Below are 21581 nucleotides of genomic sequence, written 5' to 3' on the forward strand. Positions count from 1 at the left end.
CCTCTGATTCAGTAGGTCTAAGTGAGCTGAGAATTTGCGTTTCTGACAGATTCCACATGCTGCTGCTACTGGTCTGGGGACACACTTTTAGAACCATTTTCTAGATGCTCTGAGTTCCCTTCTGACTGTACCACTCTGAGTTCTGCTGTGCTTCTCGTTTGAAGCGGTAGAGTCTTTCTTAGTCCCCAGCAATCCTGGAGGAATTGCTCTAGATTGGCCGGCAGAGATAACCCAGAAACACTGTATGTGTGTGTGTGTCTGTGTGTGTGTCTGTGTGTGTCTGTGTGTGTGTGTGTGTGTGTGTGTTGAGGGGAGGGTGTGACTCACAATAAAAACAAAGGCCCCGTGAGGGTCTCTGGGCTGGTCTGGGAGCAGGCTGAGCGCAGAGCTGAGTCTTATCTGACTTTTCCTTCTTAGGTTTTTGTTCTTCCCCAACTGAGAAACTTCCCCAGTTTCTCAGTTCCCCATCATCTTCCAACGAGCAGCACTTCAGGGCTGGCTATTTTGGGAAATGGCTCACAGGGCGTAGTTCTGGCTCTTAGACCCCCTTTTTCCCCTGAGTGATGCAAAGGAAAACTGCTCCTCTAGATAAGCAAAAGGGCAACAGGCAGGCCTGCCTCCAAGGAGCAACCCCAGGCGGGGCTGGAGAGGGTGTCAGGGGATCTGGTAGGCCGTGGGAGGCACCAGGTCTTTGCAATCTTGGCTGTAGGCTCTGAGCTCAGCACTTTTTTTTTTTTAAACCTGTGGTAAAATATATTGGGTTGGCCAAAAAGTTCATTCGGGTTTTCGTAACATGGAAAAACCCAAACGAACTTCTTGGCCAACCCAACACATAACACTTGCCATTTTAACCATTTTTACATGTACATTTCAGTAACACTAAGTACAATCACATCGTTGTATGGTCATCACCACCATCCATCTCCAGAACTTTTTCGTCTTTCCAAACTGATACTCCTTACCCATTAAATGATAATTCCCCAGACCCAGACCCTGGCAACGATGACTGTTCTACTTTGTGTCCCTGTGAACTTGACTACCTTCAGCTGTTTTAATCTGTCAGATCAGGTGGTTGAATGAATGATCTTAAGTTGCTTTCCAATCATAACATTCAGAGCCTCAGCATCCTGGCATTTGGAAGGGATGGTCATTTGTCTATGCCTTGGTCGCTCCAGACCCAGGCTCTGGAACATGTCTGTGGTGGGTGGGGACTCAGTCCCTTCTAAGAGTCACTCCCCAGGTCCCTTGGCGCCAATCCTAATCCTCTGCCCACCTTTGACTCCACGTTTGCCCTTCAAATCTGAGTTAAGTCCTGGATCTCAGGGGCCATTTTACCGTGTTTCTGCTGCATTGTGTCAGCCAGAGGCCAGCCTGGGTGGTTCTCTGTACCGCAAACCTCATGGAAAACACCCTTAATAGGAGACCTGGGGGGTTGGTCTTGGCTCCGCCCTCATCAGGTTATAAGACTTGGCCCCACCCCCACTGCTATCCCATCAGATGTCAGTTTCCTCACAAGTCCCCACTAAAATTCCCTTGGCCTCAGTGGAGCTGCTGCGGGGTGGATGTGTCAGTGTTCCTCAGGAACGTACGTGGCCCTTGAGTGGATAAGGGCTGTTGTGGACAGGTGGGTTCTATAAAATGAGGAGGGAGGGAGGCATCTCTTCCAACTCATTACCTCCCACTGGGTCTTGACCACAGTCACACACATCTGCTCTTCTGTATTTTTTCATAGTTGAAAATTTATTGGAAGAAAATTTTTTTCTATAAATTTATTTAATTTATTTTTGGCTGCACGTGGGCTTTCTCTAGTTGGGGCAAAGGGGGGCCACTCCTCGTTGCGGCATGCGGGCTTTTCATTGCGGTGGCTTCTCTCGTTGCGGAGCACGGGCTCTAGGTGCGCGGGCTTCAGTAGTTGTGGCTTGCGGGCTCTAGAGCACAGGCTCAGCAGTTGTGGTGCACGGTTTTAGTTTCTCCGTGGCATGTGGGATCTTCCCGGACCAGGGCTCAAACCTGTGTCCCCTGCGTTGGCGGGCAGATTCTTTTTTTTTTTATTTTTTATAAATTTATTATTTTTTTTTTTGCTGTGTTGGGTCTTCATTGCTGCTCCCGGGCTTTCTCTAGTTGCAGCGAGTGGGGGCTAGTCTTCATTACGGTATGCGGGCTTCTCACTGCGGTGGCTTCTCTGGTTGCAGAGCATGGGCTCTAGGCGTGTAGGCTTCAGTATTTGTGGCACGTGGGCTCAGCAGTTGTGGCACACAGGCTCAGTAGTTGTGGCTCACGGGCTTAGTTGGTCTGCAGCATGTGGGATCTTCCCGGGCCAGGGATCGAACCCGTGTCTCCTGCATTGGCAGGCGGATTCTTTTTTTTTTTCCTCTCACTGTTTTGGCCTTTCCCGTTGCGGAGCACAGGCTCTGGACGCACAGGCTCAGCAGCCATGACTCACGGGCCCAGCCGCTCCGCGGCATGTGGGATCTTCCCGGACCGGGGCACGAACCCGTGTCCTCTGCATCGGCAGGTGGACTCTCAACCATTGTGCCACCAGGGAAGCTCCTGTTGGAAAATTTAAATTCATTATTAATATGTTGTTACAGTGACTCAAGCACAAATGGCATTATGTTTCCTACTCTTAACTATTCCAACACCTGAAATATTCATTTTTAGGAAAATATAAGTACTAATACAGTAGCATACTAGAAAATTTTGATATTAAAGCTTATTTTCCCATTGGAGTTACTTTGCCTTTTTTTTTTTTACATATACATGTATCTATTATTTTTCAAATTCTTTTCCCATTTAGGTTGTTACATAATATTGAGCAGAGTTCCCTGTGCTGCTATTCTATTTTGTTGACATACTGCTGAGCTAACATCTTCCTGTCCCAGCAATTAAGTCAGTCTGAGGCGAGGAAACCTCTCGATCTTTGAGCTTTTTCACTTTCCAGCCATTCGATGATTCTTTGCTACATGTTCCCTGCCTGTTAGGGAGGGAGGAGAGGGATGCTCAGAACTTGGAAGACTTTTATCAGAAAGAGACCAAATTGAAGTCAGCCTCAGGAGAAGACAGAGCAAGCCCCAGGGACACTGCCAGAAAGGGTGGAGAAAGAGATTCTGCCCCTCACTGAGCTTCAGCTTTCTCAGGGGAATGGAGAAAATGCTGATAATTTCCTCATCATTTAGATCTGCAAGCTTAGCATTTGGGGTTTTTTAAAGTTCTTGTTTCCTTTTCCCTCATTTGCCTGAGGTTAGGGTTTGTCAGCAGTAGCAGCTGTAGTTATGGTTAACGATACGGCTTTTACCAGAAACGGGAAAACTCGTCTGTTTTCGTGCTCCTCAGAAGCAGCCATGTGGATGATCCCCGGAAGTGAGCACTGCAGGAAAGTGATCCAGGTGCCAGTGTGGTACCTCTCTCTCCCAGCCCTTAACGAGAGCCCGTTTACTCCCACCCACGTGGTTTTGGACTTCACGCAGGATAGTCTGTTACTCAGCTGAGCCCTCTTGGTTGAGATGGGGGAGGCGTCTTCGCAGGGTTTTTTCATAGCTTGGTGCTCTGGGCTGTGAGCTGACCTGGAGTCAAAGGCGCCCCCCACCCCACCTCTTCCTCCTCTGCCTGGTGCCAACTAATTCAAGGAAAGGTTTGATTCTTTTCCTCCCCCTTGTGCTCTAGTGCTCTCCTAGTGACAGGAGCTAAAAGAGCTAAACCGTAGCTGGGTAGAGAGCCTCTCCATGAGTCGGCTCACCAGTTATCCGTGGCAACGCTCCTCAGCTTCCCTCAGCCTGCTGGAGCCTGGTGTGAACTGGAATTCCCGGCTAGCCAGGGAAGTGTGTATCTTCACTCTGATTCAGCGATGGATGGCTTTACAGTGCCCCAGCTCATCCTGAAAGTACTTTATAAAATGGTTTGCAGTTCATCCAAAGCATAACTTATTAACATATATTTACCCCAGTTTTTAAGGCAGGAGAATAAAGCGGTTTATTATAATTAATTAGCAATGCAGTCAAGTTCTCCCTATGAAAGAACTAAGGTCTAGGATAAGATTTCCACAGTTTAGGGCAGAGGTTCTCAATGCAAGAGACATTTGGCAATGTCTGGAGACATTTTTGGTTGTCATAATTTGGGGCAGGAGGAGGGGTGCTACTGCATCTAATGGTTGGAGGCCAGGGATGCTGCTAAACATCTTAGAATGCACAGGACAAGCCCCATAACAAAGAACTATCCAGCCCAGAATGTCAGTAGTGCCAGTGTTAAGGAACTCTGGTTTGGAGGAATTCGTTTCCTGTCATTCCTCCAAGATGAGAGCTGGTTTTCCTCCCTAGATGCCCTGTGCCCACCTTGGAGGTATCCTGGGCACATCCCACCTGACAACTAGCGGTTCTGGGGAGAGATGCCAAGTCCTGCTCCAGACACTAACCTATGTCTTTTGGATCAGGCAGGGCCCACCTCCCTCACTCAGCCTCCTTCTTCTGCTTTCTCCTTGCCTGGAATTCAGACTTCTGGGATACTTCTTAAGGGAGCAGAAATCCAGTATACCAAGAGTGGCTGGTCATGGAGACGGGACCAAAGAACAGAGGGGCCCTATGCCATGTCCCCTCTGGAAGGGAGAGAAGAGCACTTGAGGACCCGTCCCCACCCATCCTGCGAGACCCAGAGCAAACTAGCCTAGTGGGCACTGCCAGCCTTCCCCCAGGGTGGCATCTCCTACCTCAGAGTGCAAGGCGGTAAAACTTGCTCCATTAAAAAAATATATGGGGGCTTCCTTGGTGGCGCAGTGGTTAAGAATCTGCCTGCCAATGCAGGGGACACGGGTTCGAGCCCTGGTCCGGGAAGATCCCACATGCCACAGAGCAACAAAGCCCGTGAGCCACAACTACTGAGCCCAGGTGCCACAACTACTGAAGCCTGTGCACCTAGAGTCCGTGCTCTGAAACAAGAGAAGCCACTGCGGTGAGAAGCCCACGCACTGCAACAAAGAGTAGCCCCTGCTCGCTGCAACTAGAGAAAAACCCACACGCAGCAAGGAAGAACCAATACAGCCAATAAATAAATAAATAAATTTATTAAAAAAAAACATGGATACTACCCACCAGTTTCTGGTACCAAAAAGAAACAAAACAAGTGTGCGTAACTTGGAGCTCCATCCGCATCATCAGCGTACTTGAATTTTAGTATTCTGTGTCCCTGTTGCTTTAGGAAACACAGCCTGAGGCTCTTGCCCTCTTGCTCTGTCTGATTCCAGAGCCCTTGGGGCTTTGGAGGAACGGGAAGCATGGGATCCTTTGGGTCCTCCCAGGTCAGGTTTGGGCTGGGGGTGGGGTGCTGCCCACAGCCTTACTCAATGTGTGGAAGTTTACACAATGGCTCAACTTCTTGGTCGGGCTGATTCATCCATTTGGCCTTTGACGCCTACCTCTGACCCAGCCAGGACAGAAGGGGGCCCCTTAGGAACTCCTGGCCCTGTTCCCTCTAGAGGAGACGCACAATGGAGCTGTGATAAGACAGGGTTTGAGGAGGAAGTAGACTGGTGGAAACAGGATATTTTTAAATTAGAGAAAGAAACAGAAGATTGTGACTCCCGTTGTGACAGTTGGGTCCTGAGACAGCCCAGGATTCAAAGGGACTGGGCTTGAGCTTGGGCGGCACCAAGGCCCCTTGAATTGCCTCTCAAGTAAGACTGAGGATTTGGGAGTGGGGACAGAGTATGACTCTCCACCACCTTTAAGAATGGCAACCAACCCCCAAACCCTCATCTCCTCTTGGGCCTTCCCCAGGCTTCTGTGTCTTCGGAACCGTGTCCATGGTGGGCTATTTGGGGAATCAGCCCCAACATGTAGGCCACTCCCCATTCAGAAACTCTGCTGTTAGTGGGGCCTGGTCCTGTCCAAGAGGCAAATCGTAGCCCTCTCTTGCCTCTTGCCGTGAAAATCATCCCTAACTAATGCAGGCGGGGGTCACGCACCTTCGACGCAATGTCTCCTGTTCTCTTCTGGACATTTTCAGAATGTCCAGCCAGTCCCGGCATGCACCCTGGCAGGAAGACTGTGTGGTCTCCGGATGACTGAGATGAGGCTCCCTGGGCCCTACCCTTCAGACAGCACTTGAACCATATATGCCAAGGGCGTTGGCCTTGTTTGTACTTTCTGCTCCATTTGATCCCACTCCTGGGAATAGACAAACTAGTATGAAATATGGAAATTGCTTTATTCCCAAAGAGGACGTTGGCAGCATTATTTAAAATAGCCAAAACTTGGAAAGCACCTCAACTTAAATGTTGACATTTAAGTCAACAGTGGAACCAGAGATAATTGTTACCTGCTTTCTACTTTTCTGTAGTTTTCAGTTTTTTCCCCTAACTAACAGGTGCTATTAATTCTTAAACAACTGTTTAAAATGTTAAACTAGCTGCCCGGGACTTTATATGCTTGTCACATGGAGCTACAGGGCCCAGGGGAAGCTATCTGTGGGCAAAGGAGCCATAAACCTGGGCACCCGGTGAGCTTGAGGGTCTGGCGTCTCCTGCACTGCGCCCCCTCCCTCCTTCTTTATTTGCGCAGCTCCTGAGATGTTGGGCGTGGGGGGTGGGGGGAGCCTAACTCATGCTCTGTGTAGCTCACCTCCATGTTACCCTTTGTTTTTCAGATTTCGTGGAAAACAGATATTCTGTAAGTATGCACTATTTTTTTTAAAACAGTCCATCGAACAGTGAAATATTTCCAGACTCACCCAGGTTCTGCAGCCCCAGCAATGACACCCGTAGACTAGCCTCGTCTGTTTTAGACCAGGAGCCTGGGCTCCTCTGACTAGCCTGGTCATCAGGCTAGCCAGGTTTTCTAGGCCAGCTGTGATTTTGAAATTCTCTCCTACTGTTTCCATCATTATGACTCAGCCCACTTGTGAAGGGAGAGCCTGGAAGTCCCCCGCAGGGTTGGGAATCTAGGGCTCTCAGCTCCAGATGAGCAAAGTCCACATTTCCTCTGAGTCTAGGTCCTTGGAGGTGAGGCAGATTCGGGGGGTGTACTTGGAGAAGAGAAGCGTCCAACAGTCACCCTCACACACCAGGCCCTCTGCTGCAGGGGACACACAAGGTCTTTGATCCAGTGAGGGAATCAGATGAGTTTTCTTGGCTGAGAAAACAAAGGGATAACAGCTACTCCAGAAGCCATGGAAACAGAGAACAGAGGTGCTTTGTTCTGCCTGGTTAGTGGTCTCTTCCCCAAGGAGGGGTCATTTGGATGGGCCATGAGGAGTGAGCGGGTTCCAGCAGCGTCCAGGTAGAAAGATCATCAGGGGCAGAGGCGTGAGGGTTGGAGCAGTCTCTAGCAGCTCAGAATGGGAGCAGACAGGGGTGCCGGTGACAAGGGATAGGGGAAAGGTAAGTTAGGGCTTGCTTGGGAAAGACTCCAACACCTCATTATGAGGTTTCATTCTGTAGGAAATAGAGGGTTTAGGAAGCTGCCACTTGGCAGATGGGAATGTTTAAAAGAAGTGCAGAGGCCCAAGTTCAAGTTTTGTGAAGACCCATTTTCCCCTATCTTCCTACTCCCAACCTTTTTATGAGCTACCCAGCAGCACAAGAGTTAACTAACTGGGCAGCTAACGTCTTAAGAAATGAGGGATTTGTCTCGCAAACTGCTTCTTTAAGGTCTGGGAAGAACTTTCAGCAAGATTGCCTGTAGCCCTTCCAATGGGCCCCCAGCTTCCTTTGTTTTGCCCGAGTCTGAATTCTTGTAAAACAGAGAACTCATTATGCCTTTGACAGACAGGAAGCCGCTGACATTCTTTTTATGGAGGAAGGCTATCAATTTAAGGAAAAGAGGAATGAAATGAATGTCTTTTTCTAGCCTAAGCCACCCAGACTCCTGAAATCAGAGACTGTTGCATTGGAAGGAAAAGGGGCCCAATTTATAGATGAGAAAACCGAGTCCTGAATTGGCAGGACAGCTCGACCAGGGTCACCCAGCGTGTTAATAGCAGAGCCAGGACTAGAACCCTAGGTCTCCAGACTCCCCGGCCAGTCCACAACACAAGACTTCCTCCAAGAAATGATGTCACTGTCCCAGCCATCATGGCATTGCGAGAGTGGAAAGTGAGAACTTTGCCCCATGGGCCTTGTGGGACTCGGATAAAGAGATGTTCTCCCGCTGCAATAATCGTGGCTGTGTCCACCCAAGGCAGGTCTGCTGGACCTGCAGGACTGACTTATTTACTTTTTCTTCAATCCAAATGATTTCTCTGGACAAAGGCTCTGAGCTCTAGGATAGACAGAACTTCCCCTTTCCCCAGAAGCCGGCCCATGGGCCCAGGAGTCTGCTTCCAGAATGCTCCTGAGTGTGCACCCATGGCTGGTCCTGTGCCCCAAAATAATAAGGCCTTTTGGCGGGAGCACAGGGATTCCCAGCCGTTGGGAAAGGCATTTTGAATCTTTAAGGGAATGCGTCTTGTTTATAAAAGAAGCAGGTATAGTTTCCCTAATAATCAGCTGGTGAGGGTCAGGAGAAAATTAATTGAATTGCTCAGCAGGGAAATGGGAGGGGATTTCCTTCCTGAAATCAAACCTGGCGATCATTCCCCGTTGTTTAATGGCCGTTGCTTCTGAAAACATATTGGAGGAAATATCTTAACAATGAGGTAGCCACTTAGCCAAATACTAATTTAGTATTGTTCGACTTGCTTCAATGGCACATTCTGACTTCATTTTTCCTCTGCCATTTTTGCCTTGTTTATAAATCGTGTTGTGGCCCAGGCAGACAGATAACGTGAAAAGAGAACACCCTGTACTTAAAGGGATGAATCTGGACCTGCCTGGGTCTCAGGATCTTGGAAGGGACTTGCCTTCTTACTGACAAAAGGCAATTTCTAGTTACAACTCATCTCCTTCCCTCCCGGGAGCCAGCGGGCAGCTGGACTGCAATGGGAACAGCCCTGGAGTTGGGATCAAGGGACTGGGGCATGAGTTCCAGTTCTCCAGCCACGCCTGAGCTTCCCCATCTGTAGAATGGAGATAGTGATGGCAACAACAAAAACAGTAATGTCTGCCTATTTAAAGACCATCTTAAGGGTTAAGTGAGAAACATGTGTGCAGAGTACTTTGCAGATTGCAAACTATCATATAAAAGCTAATTGATTATCTATTTTAAAGTTCTTTTCATCAAACACTCTGGCGGCATAAGGCACGGGTGGAGAATTTACTTCACTTGGCCCTGAAATGCCCCTGTCACCTGAGGGGAAGGTAGCAGTTGCTTACCCAAAGCACAGGATTCAACCCAAGCCAAGCTTTGCCAGGAAGCAGAGACCCACATTAAAACTTGACTTTTCCCTGATACCTATTTATTAGACATGTCACTTCAGGCAGATTTCCTAACCTCTCGGGGCCTTAGTTTCCTCATTTGTAAATTGGAGGAAATAGAACCCTCTCGCTTAGTTGTTGCAAGGATTAAGCCAGCACCTAGCACAGATCTGGTTCACTGGAAGTGCTGGTGGGGGCTGGGGGGGGAGACATTCTAGAAGCAGGAAGTAGAGATCCCAGGAGCGTTAGAAGCAAAATGACCTTTGAGAGTGTCCACACCATGTTCTGGCCAGAAGTGGGGCAATTTCTTGGCTGTACTTGGTGCCTGACAGCTGGCCTCTGATTTACACACAGGCAAGCACAGCCTTAGATGTGAGCACATTAACCTTCACTTCCAAATCCCCAAGGCCTGGATGACTGTGGCCCAGCCTTTCCCATCTCTGGAGCTGGTCCTGCAGCAGCTCCCCGAGCGCTCACTTCCCCTGGAGAGGGGAGCGGAGGTGTCTGGGGAAGGACTTGGTCTGGGGCCTGCAGAAGGCTGGACACCAGGGTCACACACACACACACACACACACACACCCCACCACCCCCAGCTGAGCGGAGGAAGTGGAGCGAGGGTAGCTGCCAGGGCTGGCGGGCCTCCAGCCCCCGGGGGCCAACACAGCTCTCTTGGCCTGCTTGCCTGGGTCTCTCCTGGCAAAGGAGGAGGCAGAGCCTTGGCCTTCCGGCTGGGGCCCCACAGACCTGCATCCTGTTCCGAGAGGCTCCTCAGCCCTGGCAGGACCAGAATAAAACAGGGACTCCATCTCAGCCAACCCTCAGGGAGACAGACAGCCCGGCCATGGCGTTCCCAAGACGTTGGCCAATCCCCACAACTTCTGCTCCGGCCTCCCCCTGAGATCCACCTGCAGCAGGGGGCCCTGTGCTCGCAGAGGGCCCAGAGTCAGGCACTCAGGCAGGTGTTGCCTGCTCTTCCGGACTCACTGCTGCCCAGGGCCCAGTATCTCCCAGCATTGCTCCACTCTTGCCCCCTTGCTCCATCCATTCATCAAAATCCACCCCACCTCGCTGCCCAGCTAGGGTCCTCTCACCACCTCTCAACTCCTTCTGCAGTTTGTTAGGACCTCTTCCACCTTCTAACTTCATGCTAACATTGTTTGTCAATAATTGATAGGATATAAAATTCTCGGGGGCAGGTTCTTGCATCCTCAGCAGAAAGAACAGTGCCTGGGTCAGACGGGGGTCCAGTCACTGATGGGTGTGTAGGGGACACAAATACCCTGTGGAGCAGTTAGAGAACACTGCAGGGCGGCATCTGGAATTTAAGAAAAAAATTTTTTTTTCACTTTTATTGTGGCAAAATGGACACAACATGAAGTTTACCATCTTAACAACTTTTCAGTGTACAATTCAGGGGCATTAATGCATTCTCATCGTTGTGCAACAATTGCCAAATCCATCCACAGAACTTTTCATTATCCCAGACGCAAACTCTGTATCCATGAAGCCCTAACTTCCTGTTTCCCCTTCCACCCAGAATGGCAGCCACCATTCTACTTCCTGTCGCTATGAACTTGGCTCTTCCGGGTACCCCATTTAAGTGGAATCACTTGTTCCTTTTGTGTCTAGCTTATTTCAGTTAGCATAATGTTTTCAGGGTTTATCCATGTTGACATGAATCAGAATTTCATTCCTTTTTAAGGCAGAATCATATAATTTAAAAACATTTAGGTTTGATCATTTGAGTTCAGTCTTTCATTTTTGAAATATAAAAACAAACCTAGAGAAGGTTCACCTCATGTTAGAGGCAGAGCTGGAGCAAGACACCAGGTGTCCCTTAACTTTCCTAGTCTTCCTCTTTTCTAGTCTTCCCCATGTAGCACCCATGGGACCTAGTGCTGGGTTCACAGTGGGTGCTTGATGACGTTGGTTGCTAGCCTGATGTGCAACGTGTCTGTGGGGGGAGTAGAGGCTGCAGGCCCTACCGAGCAGGTGTGGAGAGAAGGGAAAACCGAGTGTGGGCGGGAGCTGCCCCACAGGGCGGGGCGTGTCCTCGGATGACAGCACTGCTTTGCAGTTCCTTTGAGACGTGCTTTGTGCAGTGTTTTTTATATCTTTCCACCAGGCCAGTCTTCAATCCTGAAGGGTGTGACCATAGTGTGTCTTGTCTCTTGTCACTGCAGAGAACGGAAGGCTCCCTTGATGGAACTTAGGACTCCGAGAGCACACGCTCCTCCCTGGGAGGACACCCACATTCTGAGAAGAGCAGATGATTCCTGTATTCCAAGAGTTTTGTGCACTTATTTATGAACCTACCCTGCTCCCACCGAACCACGTGGCAATTCCTCAGGCCAAGTCACCAGTTCTCAAATCCATCTTAACTACATTTATGTTGGGTATAAAGGGCTAACAGAGGGGCTGGTTAATTTCCCACACGGCCCGCCTCCCACCAAGCCAGAGCATCCTCGGGAGTGGAGAGAAGCAGCAGGAGGTTCAGAGTAAACTGGCCACTGAGATATTTTGAAACTTGAATATTTTGTCTTGTACAGAGATCAAGAACTTTTCCAAGTCCCCTCATACACAGAAACCAGTTTCTGTTTTGTAGTCAATCTCTCCTAGCGAATGGCCTGACTTGGGGGCTAGTTTTTCTCTTTGCCTTTGGTCCTTCAAGGGTCTGTGGTTCTGGGCAGTCCTTGTTCCTTGGAAGTACACAGCATGGACCAGACAGCTGCACCCTGTCCCCTCTACCACCTCACCTGCCACAGATGGGAAAACAGAGCTGCTTGGGAGCAACCCCTTTGAGATGCCACCTTGAAGATGAGGTTCATTCTGTGCAATGCACCAAACAGAAAGTGAAGTTGGACAAAGCACAGATGTTCTTAAGCTGGTTTTCTGTTCCCTTTCTTTCTTTTCCTCTACCATGCTGAAGACCGAAGGACAGGAAGATGGTTGCCTCCAGCAAATATTTTTTTTTACTAGAAAAATGAAATGCCTATTTTTCTTACTAATTTTTTGTTATTTATTCCTTGCTAAAGGAATGGTCTCCCGAGGTCTTCAAATGTTTCTGATGGTGCCCTGAGTGGGTGGATGAGGGGCTGCGGCCATTCTGTGGTGGGTCGCACTAGTGAGCACACCCAAGCGAGACCACCTCCCTTGTCCTCCTCATTGACACAGCTGCAGGGACCCTGAGGGGTGTTGTATTAAATAAATTTGATCTTTACTCTTCACAGACCTGTGAGATGTCATCTTCTGAGAGGCCACACACGTACAGAGTATCTGTTGTGCCTGGGGACTCCTCAGGGCATCCAAGGCCACAGAGAACCAAGCAGGTCCCGTCAGCAGGCCAGGACCTCGGTGGCCTTCACTGAAGTCAGAGGTAGTCTGAGTCTCGAACCCTGAGTTATTAATATCCGTCAGCAGGTGCTTCACTGTTTGCTTCCTAGCTGAAACCTGCTAGGCTGCTGTCGTCAGATTGCGTGAACAATAACAACTGCCCACCCCACCCCCAAACCAGGATGTCCGGTTAAATTTGAATTCCAGATAAACAACAAATAATTTTTGAGTATAAGTATGTCCCATGTAACATTTGGGACATACTTATACTATAAAAGTATTCATTTATCTGAAATTCAAATTTAACTAGGCATCTTATGTTTTATCTGGTAACCCTACTGGCAAAGCCTCCTCCCACCCCTCTAGGCCTCAGGATCCACCCTCCCCCGTGGCCTCAGACCAGACCTCCCTGCCCCACAGGCCAGCACCACCCACTGGACCTGAAGGCAGAGGAGAGCTGCATGTGTCCTGGGTCTGTGGCGGCAGAAACTTGAAGGAGCCTCTTTGTCTCTTCATCTCTAAGATGAGTTAGACTAACGGTTCTTAACATTTGGAGGGTTTAGATTCCTTTCAAAATATGATGGCAGCTGTAGACACACACACACACACACACACACACACACACACACACACACACACAATGTTGTATCACAAAGATGCTATACAATTTCCCGGTTTTCAGGGCCATTGACTCAGTGCAGAGACAAAGGATTGGATAATCGCTAACAGGCTTCAAGCCTGTTAGTTGTTGTGTCGGTGATTTGGGGTGCACCCCGAGCCCCTGTGTCAACTCCTCAGTCCCTTGCTGCCACCAGAGCAGAGCATTTCTGGGGAAGCTGGGAAGACCCTGTTCATACTGCTTATCACTTATAAATGGAGCATAATTGGGTCTTTATTTTTCCCCTCAGTCTATATGTCTGAGGAGCAGGCCACACACGCAGGGGTCTTTCTTTCAGTATATATATTTTTTAATTAAAAAAATTTTTTTAATTAATTAATTTATTTATTTTTGGCTGCGTTGGGTCTTTGTTGCTGCGCGCGGGCTTCCTCTAGTTGCGGTGAGCGGGGCCTACTCTTCGTTGCGGTGCGCAGGCTTCTCATTGCGGTGGCTTCTCTTGTTGGGGAGCACGGGCTCTAGGCACATGGGCTTCAGTAGTTGTGGCACATGGGATCAGTAGTTGTGGCACGCGGGCTCTAAGCACAGGCTCAGTAGTTGTGGCGCATGGGCTTAGTTGCTCTGCAGCATGTGGGATCTTCCCGGACCAGGGCTCGAACCCGTGTCCCCTGCATTGGCAGGTGGATTCTTAACCACTGTTCCACCAGGGAAGTCCCTCTTTCACTATATTTAATGGCTGAAACCTCCCAACTCAGGATCCTGGTTCCGTTGTCCTAACCTGAAGCCATAACCAAACGTCTAAGCCTGAGCTCATCACATAACAAGGAGGGTCCAGTCACCATTTCCAGGAGAGGAAGGACGTTTTCTTAGCTGTGGAACTTGTTAGTTAGAGCTCCCTCTTGTGTCTTCATGTTGTAATAGCTTATTAGAGAAGAGACCACTTAGAAAAGGCAGAGTGGAACTTTTTCCCTCTTCTGAGGAGCCACACGAGGTCAGCCACCCATTTCATGAGCACGTACCGAGCGCTCCACCAGCAGAAACTGACTGACTGAACTCTCACTCCGTGACATAGACTCAAGATGGGCAAAGTGATCCCAAGGTCAACATTAATTCATTTATGCAGTGGTTTTCTACCAGGGCGATTTTAACTCCCAGGGGTCACTGGACAGCGTCTGGAGACATTTTTATTTGTCACAGTTGGGTGGGGCACGTGGTGGGTAGAAGCCAGGGAGGCCATGAAATATCCTACAATGCACAGGACAAACCCCTATGGCAAAGAAGTATCAAGTCCAAAATGCCAACAGTGCCAAGGTTGAGAAGCCCTGCATTGACCCAGCCAGTTTATTCATGTATTTACTCAGCAAGCTTGCATCCATCCACCATGCTCTGTTTTCCCGACACTTGGGAGTAGGAAGATTATAAGAATCACACGGCCCCTGATTTCCTGTACAATCCAGTAGCGATACAGGTGAGTAGAGAGCCAGTTACAACAGTGGGACAAAGGTGGTGATGGAAAAATTCAAAGCCAGTGGGGGCATAGGGAAAGGGCTCCTAACACAGACTTTGGGGGATCAGAGAGAGTGTCCAAGAGGAAGGTGGGTCTAACCAAAGATCTGAGGGCAGGTAGTGGGTAGCAGGTCAAAAAGGTGGGGTGAGGAGCAAGGAGCATGACCAACAATGGGGGGACGTGTGCTAAAGCCCTGAGGCAAGGGAGAGGATGGTGTCCCCAATGAATATAAGGAAGACTGCCTGTCAGCCCTATGACCCAATCAGTCCTCTTCAAAAAGCCAGCACTGTCCCCTGGGAATTTCTGCCGGGGATCCCATTGGCCCGACCCAATCTTTGAGAGTCTTAAGAAGAAGTTTCCCAAAAGTTGCTTGGCCAGAACTCAACTCCTAAGCACAGCTGTTTTTGAGACTCTGCACCAGTGTCATTAGCATGTTGGAGAGAAAACCTCTGCCATAGGTCAGATTCTGCCCTTGCTCACTCACCACTCTGAGGCTCAAGTAAGAAGGCGAACTGGAGGGAGGTGGATGCCCAGTGGGACAGTCTCCACGACTGGGGTCCACGGGAGGGTGCGGGTAGGGCATGGTGTCTGTGAACACCCTGAGAGTGGGTGCAAAAAGTTGTGAGAGTACATGATATTCTAGGAGAGAGTCCATAGCTTTTATCAATTCCTCAGAGACATAATCCAAAAGAGGGTTAAGAACTATGAAATAATTAAAAACTCATGTGTTCTCCATATGATTTGATGTCAGTTGAAAACCCAGATAGAGGTCAACCCATTTCTAATCAAAGGGTCTACTTCATGGACAGTTTTAAGTCCAATGTCCCAAGAGGGACTTGGCTTGCCTTGAAAAAAATTGCTCAGAATAAAGAAATAAATGGTGATTTCAGTGTTCAAAACAGACAGCCGTCATCTTTCAAAAGTAATAAACTATTAGACTGTTTTGGAATGCCAAAGGAATGGGCAGTAAATATTTTGAAAAGCTTCAGAGTCCAAAGTATTTCTAAAGCCTGAAGTGTCCCTTCATACGCATTTCCTAATTCAATGGGAAATGAATCTTTATTTCAACATAAACTTTGACAATAGACAAACTATTTCCATGTTCAGAGAGGATGAAAGATGCTGGAAATAAATAAATTCTTAAGGAAAAGTAAAAGGCAGGTTGGAATGGGTGACTGGCTACCAGTTGACTCCGTGATCTTGGAGACGTCACACATCCTGGAGCTCTTCTCCTGCAAAAGGAAGCGTATTAGTGTCCTAGGGTTGCCATAGCAGAGCACCACAAACTGTGACTCAAAGCAACAGAAATTTATCCTCCCACAGTTCTGGAGGCCAGAAGTCTGAAATCAAAGTGTCAGCCATGCCAGGATCCCTCCAGAGTCTCAAGGGAAGGTTCCTTCCTTGCTTCCTCTAGCTTCTGGTGGTCGCTGGCGATCCTTGGTGTCTCGTGGCTTGCGCTGCACCACTCTCATCCCTGCCTCTGTCGTCACGTGGGCTTCTTCCAGATGCGTGTGTATCTGTGTCTTCCCGTGGCCTTCTCATAAAGAGACCAGTCATTGGATTTAGGGCCCACCCTAATCCAGTATAGCCTCATCTTAACTAATTACATCTGCGAAGACCCTGTTTCCAAAGAAGCTCATGCTCTGATGTTCCAGGTAGGCATGAATTTTGGTGGGGGTGAGGGGACACCAATGCACTCCAGAAGGAATTGGACAAGATGACCTCATGTTCTCGCAGCTCTACTTGCCATGTGTATAAGATGTTCCTGTAAATGAAGTATGACAGGACTTCCTGGTGGCGCAGTGGTTAAGAATCCGCCTGCCAATTCAGGGGACACGGGGAACGAGCCCTGGTCTGGGAAGATCCCACATGCTGCGGAGCAACTAAGCCCGTGTGCCACAGCTACTGAAGCCCGTGTGCCTAGAGCCCGTGCTCTGCAACAAGAGAAGCCACTGTAATGAAAAGCCCACGCACCACAACGAAGAGTAGCCCCTGCTCGCCGCGGCTAGCAAAAGCCCACGTGCAGCAACGAAGGCCCAACAAACCAAAAATAAATAATTAAATATATATTTTTAAAAAGTATAACAACAATGATTTACCATTAAATAACCATTTTAAAAATTAAGGTAACATTGTTTTACAGTATTATATGTTTCATGCACATACATTTTATTTCAACTTCTGTATATACTACAACGTGCTCACTACCAAAAATTTATTTATTTATTATAAATGTATTTATTTATTTATTATTTATTTTTGGCTGCATTAGGTCTTCATTGCTGCGCACGGGCTTTCTCTAGTTGCAGCGAATGGGGGCTACTCTTCCTTGAGGTGCACAGGCTTCTCATTGCAGTGGCTTGTCTTGTTGCGGAGCATGGGCTCTAGGCATGCGGGCTCAGTAGTTGTGGCACACGGGCTTAGTTGCTCCATGGCGTGTGGGATCCTCCTGGACCAGGGCTCAAACCCATGTCCCCTGCATTAGCAGGCGGATTCTTAACCACTGCAGCACCAGGGAAGTCCCCACAACCAAAAATTTAGTTTCCAGCCATCACCATATAGTTGACCCCTTTTAACCATTTCACCCTCCCCCCACACCCCTTCCCCTCTGGGAACCACTACTCTGTTCTTTGTATCTACAGCATATCTTTTGAGCTTTCTCAATCTGGTGTTCTTTCACTATGCTCTGTTCTCGTGTATTTTGTGTCTCTGCCTCTGAAAATATTTAGTTTCTTTCTCTAACCTTCTTTCAAGTTCTCTGTGCCTCTCTCATCTCTCATCCTTTCTCTGCTTCCTCTCTCTACTTCTTTTTCTCCTCCAATTCATCTTTTCCTTTTCTCCCCCATCCCCAATCAACTGGCCATAATACAGAACTGAAGTTCATATTTCTCTTATATGGATAGATGAGTTTTCTATTCCCAGTTGTTTATTTTGAGAGCCAATGCATGGAATCTTTTCTCTCTCTTTAGGAAAAAAACAAAACACCTCCAAAAGCCTGCAAAGTTGTTTTCTGTCTATATCTGACATTTGGTGGATTATTTTTCCAAGGATTTATTGGATTCACTAGGAAAAGTCCCCAGTCGCTGCCTTACTTCCTCCCAGTCCTGGGATGTGCTGGTTTTCCTGGAACCTCTTGGCACAGGAGGGTCTGGTTTTGTGCCAGAAATTATTCCATTAGTTTCTTGTACAACCAATGCTCTCCTCCTCAGGGCTTGGGTTGTTTGGGCCAGAATTTGCCAAGCAAGGAAACCTCCTGCTGTTGGGACTTTGAAGGAGCCCAGGACTGGGTCCTAGAAAAAGGAAAAAGAGTGGATTTTGGTGCCTTCCAAAGCGAGGGCAAACCTCAAGCCGGGATCTGACACCGTCTCGAGAAGCTCTGTCACACCACCAGCCATTCAATAAAAGTACGTATCTCTGAGCCAAGGTGAGTTTGGATTCCAGGTGGCTTCTCCGGCAGGTCAGTTTCAGAAGAACAAGGTGGCAGAAGAAGCTCTTTGAGGTCCTGATTATTTAGAAACAACATGGAAGAGTTAGACACACGGCAGGCAGGTGGTTATTCCACTTGGTTCCCGTGGCAGAGCCAGTCACTGAGGTGCAGTTTGTTATTAGTTTCCTCCGGGGTCCTTCAGCCCCTGCCACCAGGCACAACTCTAGGAGGTCCAGCTGAGGCCCCGTGTGACCCCAACCCCAAGGAAAGTTGTACTTGAAAGGAGCAGAGGTGGAGCAGCAGGCAAAGGAGAGTCCCCCAAACTGGGGAGAGTGAGCTGCCCCTATGATAGAGACAGCTCCCTCAGGGAAATGTCTCCTGGGCATCCAGGGACGGCAGACACTAGGCTTGGGACTTGCAGCCTCTGCCGAGATCACCTTACACCTCATGTGACACAGAGCCTGGGAAGCCACCTGTCCTCTAGGGACCCTGGGAGCCTGAATCACAAGGAGCTTGAGCAGTGACCACAACCAGACTCTCTTCCCTTCCCCCATCTTCAAGGAGCCACATGATCCTTCCAGATTCTTATGCAACCCTAGGGAGAGAAGGGATTTGCCAATTGAGGCCAACATTAAATTTCCCAACAGGCTGGCAGAATGGCGGCCCAGGAACAGATTCTATTTCATTTAATGATAATAAAGTAATGTGATGTTTGTTTCACAGCCAAGTTTGACGTTGATCAGTCAGGCCTTCTACGCAGTGCTTTGCGTTGTGCTCTTTGAGGCTGGTGTGCAGGACTTGAGAGCATAGCTGGTGAGTGAGCCTAGCCAGCCACTCTGTGGCCTCATCTTACTGGATACTTTTGCAAGAAGTACTTTTTCTGTACCTAAGGTGCAGATCCTGTGCTAGGTTCAGAGGATGCATCAGAGATGCAGACAAACGTGGTCTCTGGGGCTTGTGATACTTTGCTCATGTTTTTGGTCCTGCTTGTTTAGAGGGAAAGTTGCTAGAATGTCAGATGTTCACAGGAGTGAGCATCTGACACTCCTTCCAGTGTTAAAGGTCTATTCAGGGAGTGGATCCCCAGATCTGGAGAGCTTGGGAATTGTTGCAAAAGGTCTTCAAATGCATGGGGACATATTTTTATCAACCTGAAAATGCAGAAAAGACAAATAATGTCTTTCTTGTTCGTGTGGGAGTCTTTGCAATTTTTTTATGTTAAAGAAGAGTCTTTATACTTGAACAGGTTGAGACCCATTGGTTTACTGACAAATTCATCTCTGCATTTGTCAGAGTTCCAGTTGGTGTCTTGAGGTTATGTGACTGTCCAGCCCTTGGTCCAACGAGCAAACGTAAGTAGACAAGTGCATGAACACACACGCGTGCCTGTGATCACCCATACGCACACGTACACGTGCACAGTGCACAGAGAACAAGGATGGCCCAGCCCTGCCCTTGAACAGATCCTGTGCCAAAACCAACACAGGTGCTTCTCTTTGTTTCATGGGAGGTGTTGGCATATGGGGATGTGATATTTAAACCAAAAAGTGAAAATCAAGGCAGCATGGCTCCAAACGTATCACCTTTGCTTATCAGAGTTTATTCAACAAACGAGTGCCTGGTTTGTGCAAGGCTCTGCACGTTCCATGGCTGCGTGGAAGAAGCCAAGATAAGCAGATACCTCAAAGAAGCAGGACCCCACAAATAACCAACACAGACTACAAGCCAGTTATAAGCCGACCCAGCCCTCAAAGATGGTGGCCCTCCCCACAAGGGTCTGCACACAGCTGGCTCGTTGGCAAACCCAATCCGATCTCTTCTTTCAAGATGGAAGCAACTCATCCAGGTAGTTGCAACAGAGGAATCCAGGCCATTCAGGCAAAAGTCCAGGGTGTGATTAGAGTAAAATCCAGCCCCCAGAGGCTAACACCACTTGACACATTTCAGGTTCAAGCCCTGGGCCCTCTTATGGCCCAGGGTTGTCAGTGTGGCAGAACAAATGTCAGGTGGAGAAAGAATAGTCCATGCGTGTGACACATCTGTGATGGGCAGAGGCAGAGATGGTGGGATTCAGTTGAAGACACGGTCACAATATGATTTCAATTTAAAAGTTTTCCAGACAGAAAAAAATGCCTTGAGAAATATCTTAAAGTATTTGATAAGAGATTAATATCCAGAATATATAGAGAACTCCAAAACTCAACAACAAAAAACCAGACAACCCAGTACTAAAATGGGCAAAGGATGTGAATAGATATTTCCAAAAAGGATATACAAATGACCGAGAAGCACATGAAATGATACTCAACATCACTAATCATTGGAGAAATTTGAATCAAAATCACAATGAGAGGGCTTCCCTGATGGCGCAGTGTTTGAGAGTCTGCCTGCCGATGCAGGGGACGTGGGTTTGTGCCCCGGTCCGGGAAGATCCCTCATGCCGCGGAGCGGCTGGGCCCGTGAGCCATGGCCGCTGAGCCTGCACGTCCGGAGCCTGTGCTCCGCAACGGGAGAGGCCACAGCAGTGAGAGGCCCGTGTACTGCAAAAAAAAAAAAAAAAAAAGTCACAATGAGATACCACTTCACACCCATTAGGATAACTACTATTCAAAAAACAGAAAAGAACAAAAGTTGGTGAGGATGTGGAGAAACTGGAACTGTTGTGCACTGTTGATGGGAAACGTAAAATGGTACAGCTGCTGTGGAAAACAGTATTGTGGTTTCTCAAAAAATTGAGATTAGAATTACCATACAACCCAGCAATTTCACTTCTAGGTAGAGACCCAAACGAATTGAAAGCAGAATTCAAAGAGATATTTGTACACCTTTATTCACAGCAGCATTGTTCATAATAACTAAAACATGGAAGCAACGACAGATGAATGGATAACAGAATGTAGTGTAGCCATACAGTGGAATATTTTTCAACCTTAAAAAGGAAGGAAGTGCTGACACCTGCTACCTTATGGATGATCCTTGAGGACATTATGCCAAGTGAAATAAGCCGGTCACAAAAGGACAAATATGATAGAATCCTACTTATACGAGGTGCTTATAGTAGTCAAAACCCTAGAGACAGAAAGTAGAAGGGTGGTTGCCGGGAGGTGGATGGCAAGGATTGGGGGTTATTGTTTAATGAATATAGAGTTTCAGTTTTGCAGGCTAAAAAGAGTTATGGAGATGGATGGTGGTGATGACTGATTGCACAACATTATGAATGTATTTAATACCACTGAACTATACACTTAAAATGCTTAAGATGGTAAATGTTATGTTATGTGTATTTTACCATGGGGAAAATTTTTTTTTTTTTAATGTTTATTTATTTGGCTGTGTTGGGTCTTAGTTGCGGCATGCGGGACCTTTCGTTGCAGCGCCAGCTTCTCTCTAGTTGTGGCTTGAGGGCTTTAGAGCACGC

The 21581-nt window shown here is 48.1% G+C and overlaps 1 protein-coding gene across 3 annotated transcripts in view; it reads left to right on the forward strand.

Moving 5' to 3' along the window:
* PECAM1 (platelet and endothelial cell adhesion molecule 1) overlaps positions 1–12507 on the forward strand; it is a 55240-nt gene extending 42733 nt beyond the window's left edge. Inside the window, exons 15-16 of one of the 3 annotated variants that reach the window (XM_059998365.1) lie at positions 6634–6656; positions 11406–12507. In XM_059998365.1, the coding sequence (XP_059854348.1) occupies positions 6634–6656; positions 11406–11423 (41 nt within the window). In that variant the 3' untranslated portion in view covers positions 11424–12507. Of the gene's footprint in view, positions 1–4426; positions 4640–6633; positions 6657–11405 lie in introns of those variants that run through there. The other 2 variants (XM_059998364.1, XM_059998363.1) reach the window with 2 other exon arrangements.
* Positions 12508–21581: the final 9074 nt, after the last annotated feature.

This window comes from Delphinus delphis, chromosome 19 (genome assembly GCF_949987515.2).
Source record: "Delphinus delphis chromosome 19, mDelDel1.2, whole genome shotgun sequence".
NCBI classification, from domain to species: Eukaryota; Metazoa; Chordata; class Mammalia; order Artiodactyla; family Delphinidae; genus Delphinus; species Delphinus delphis.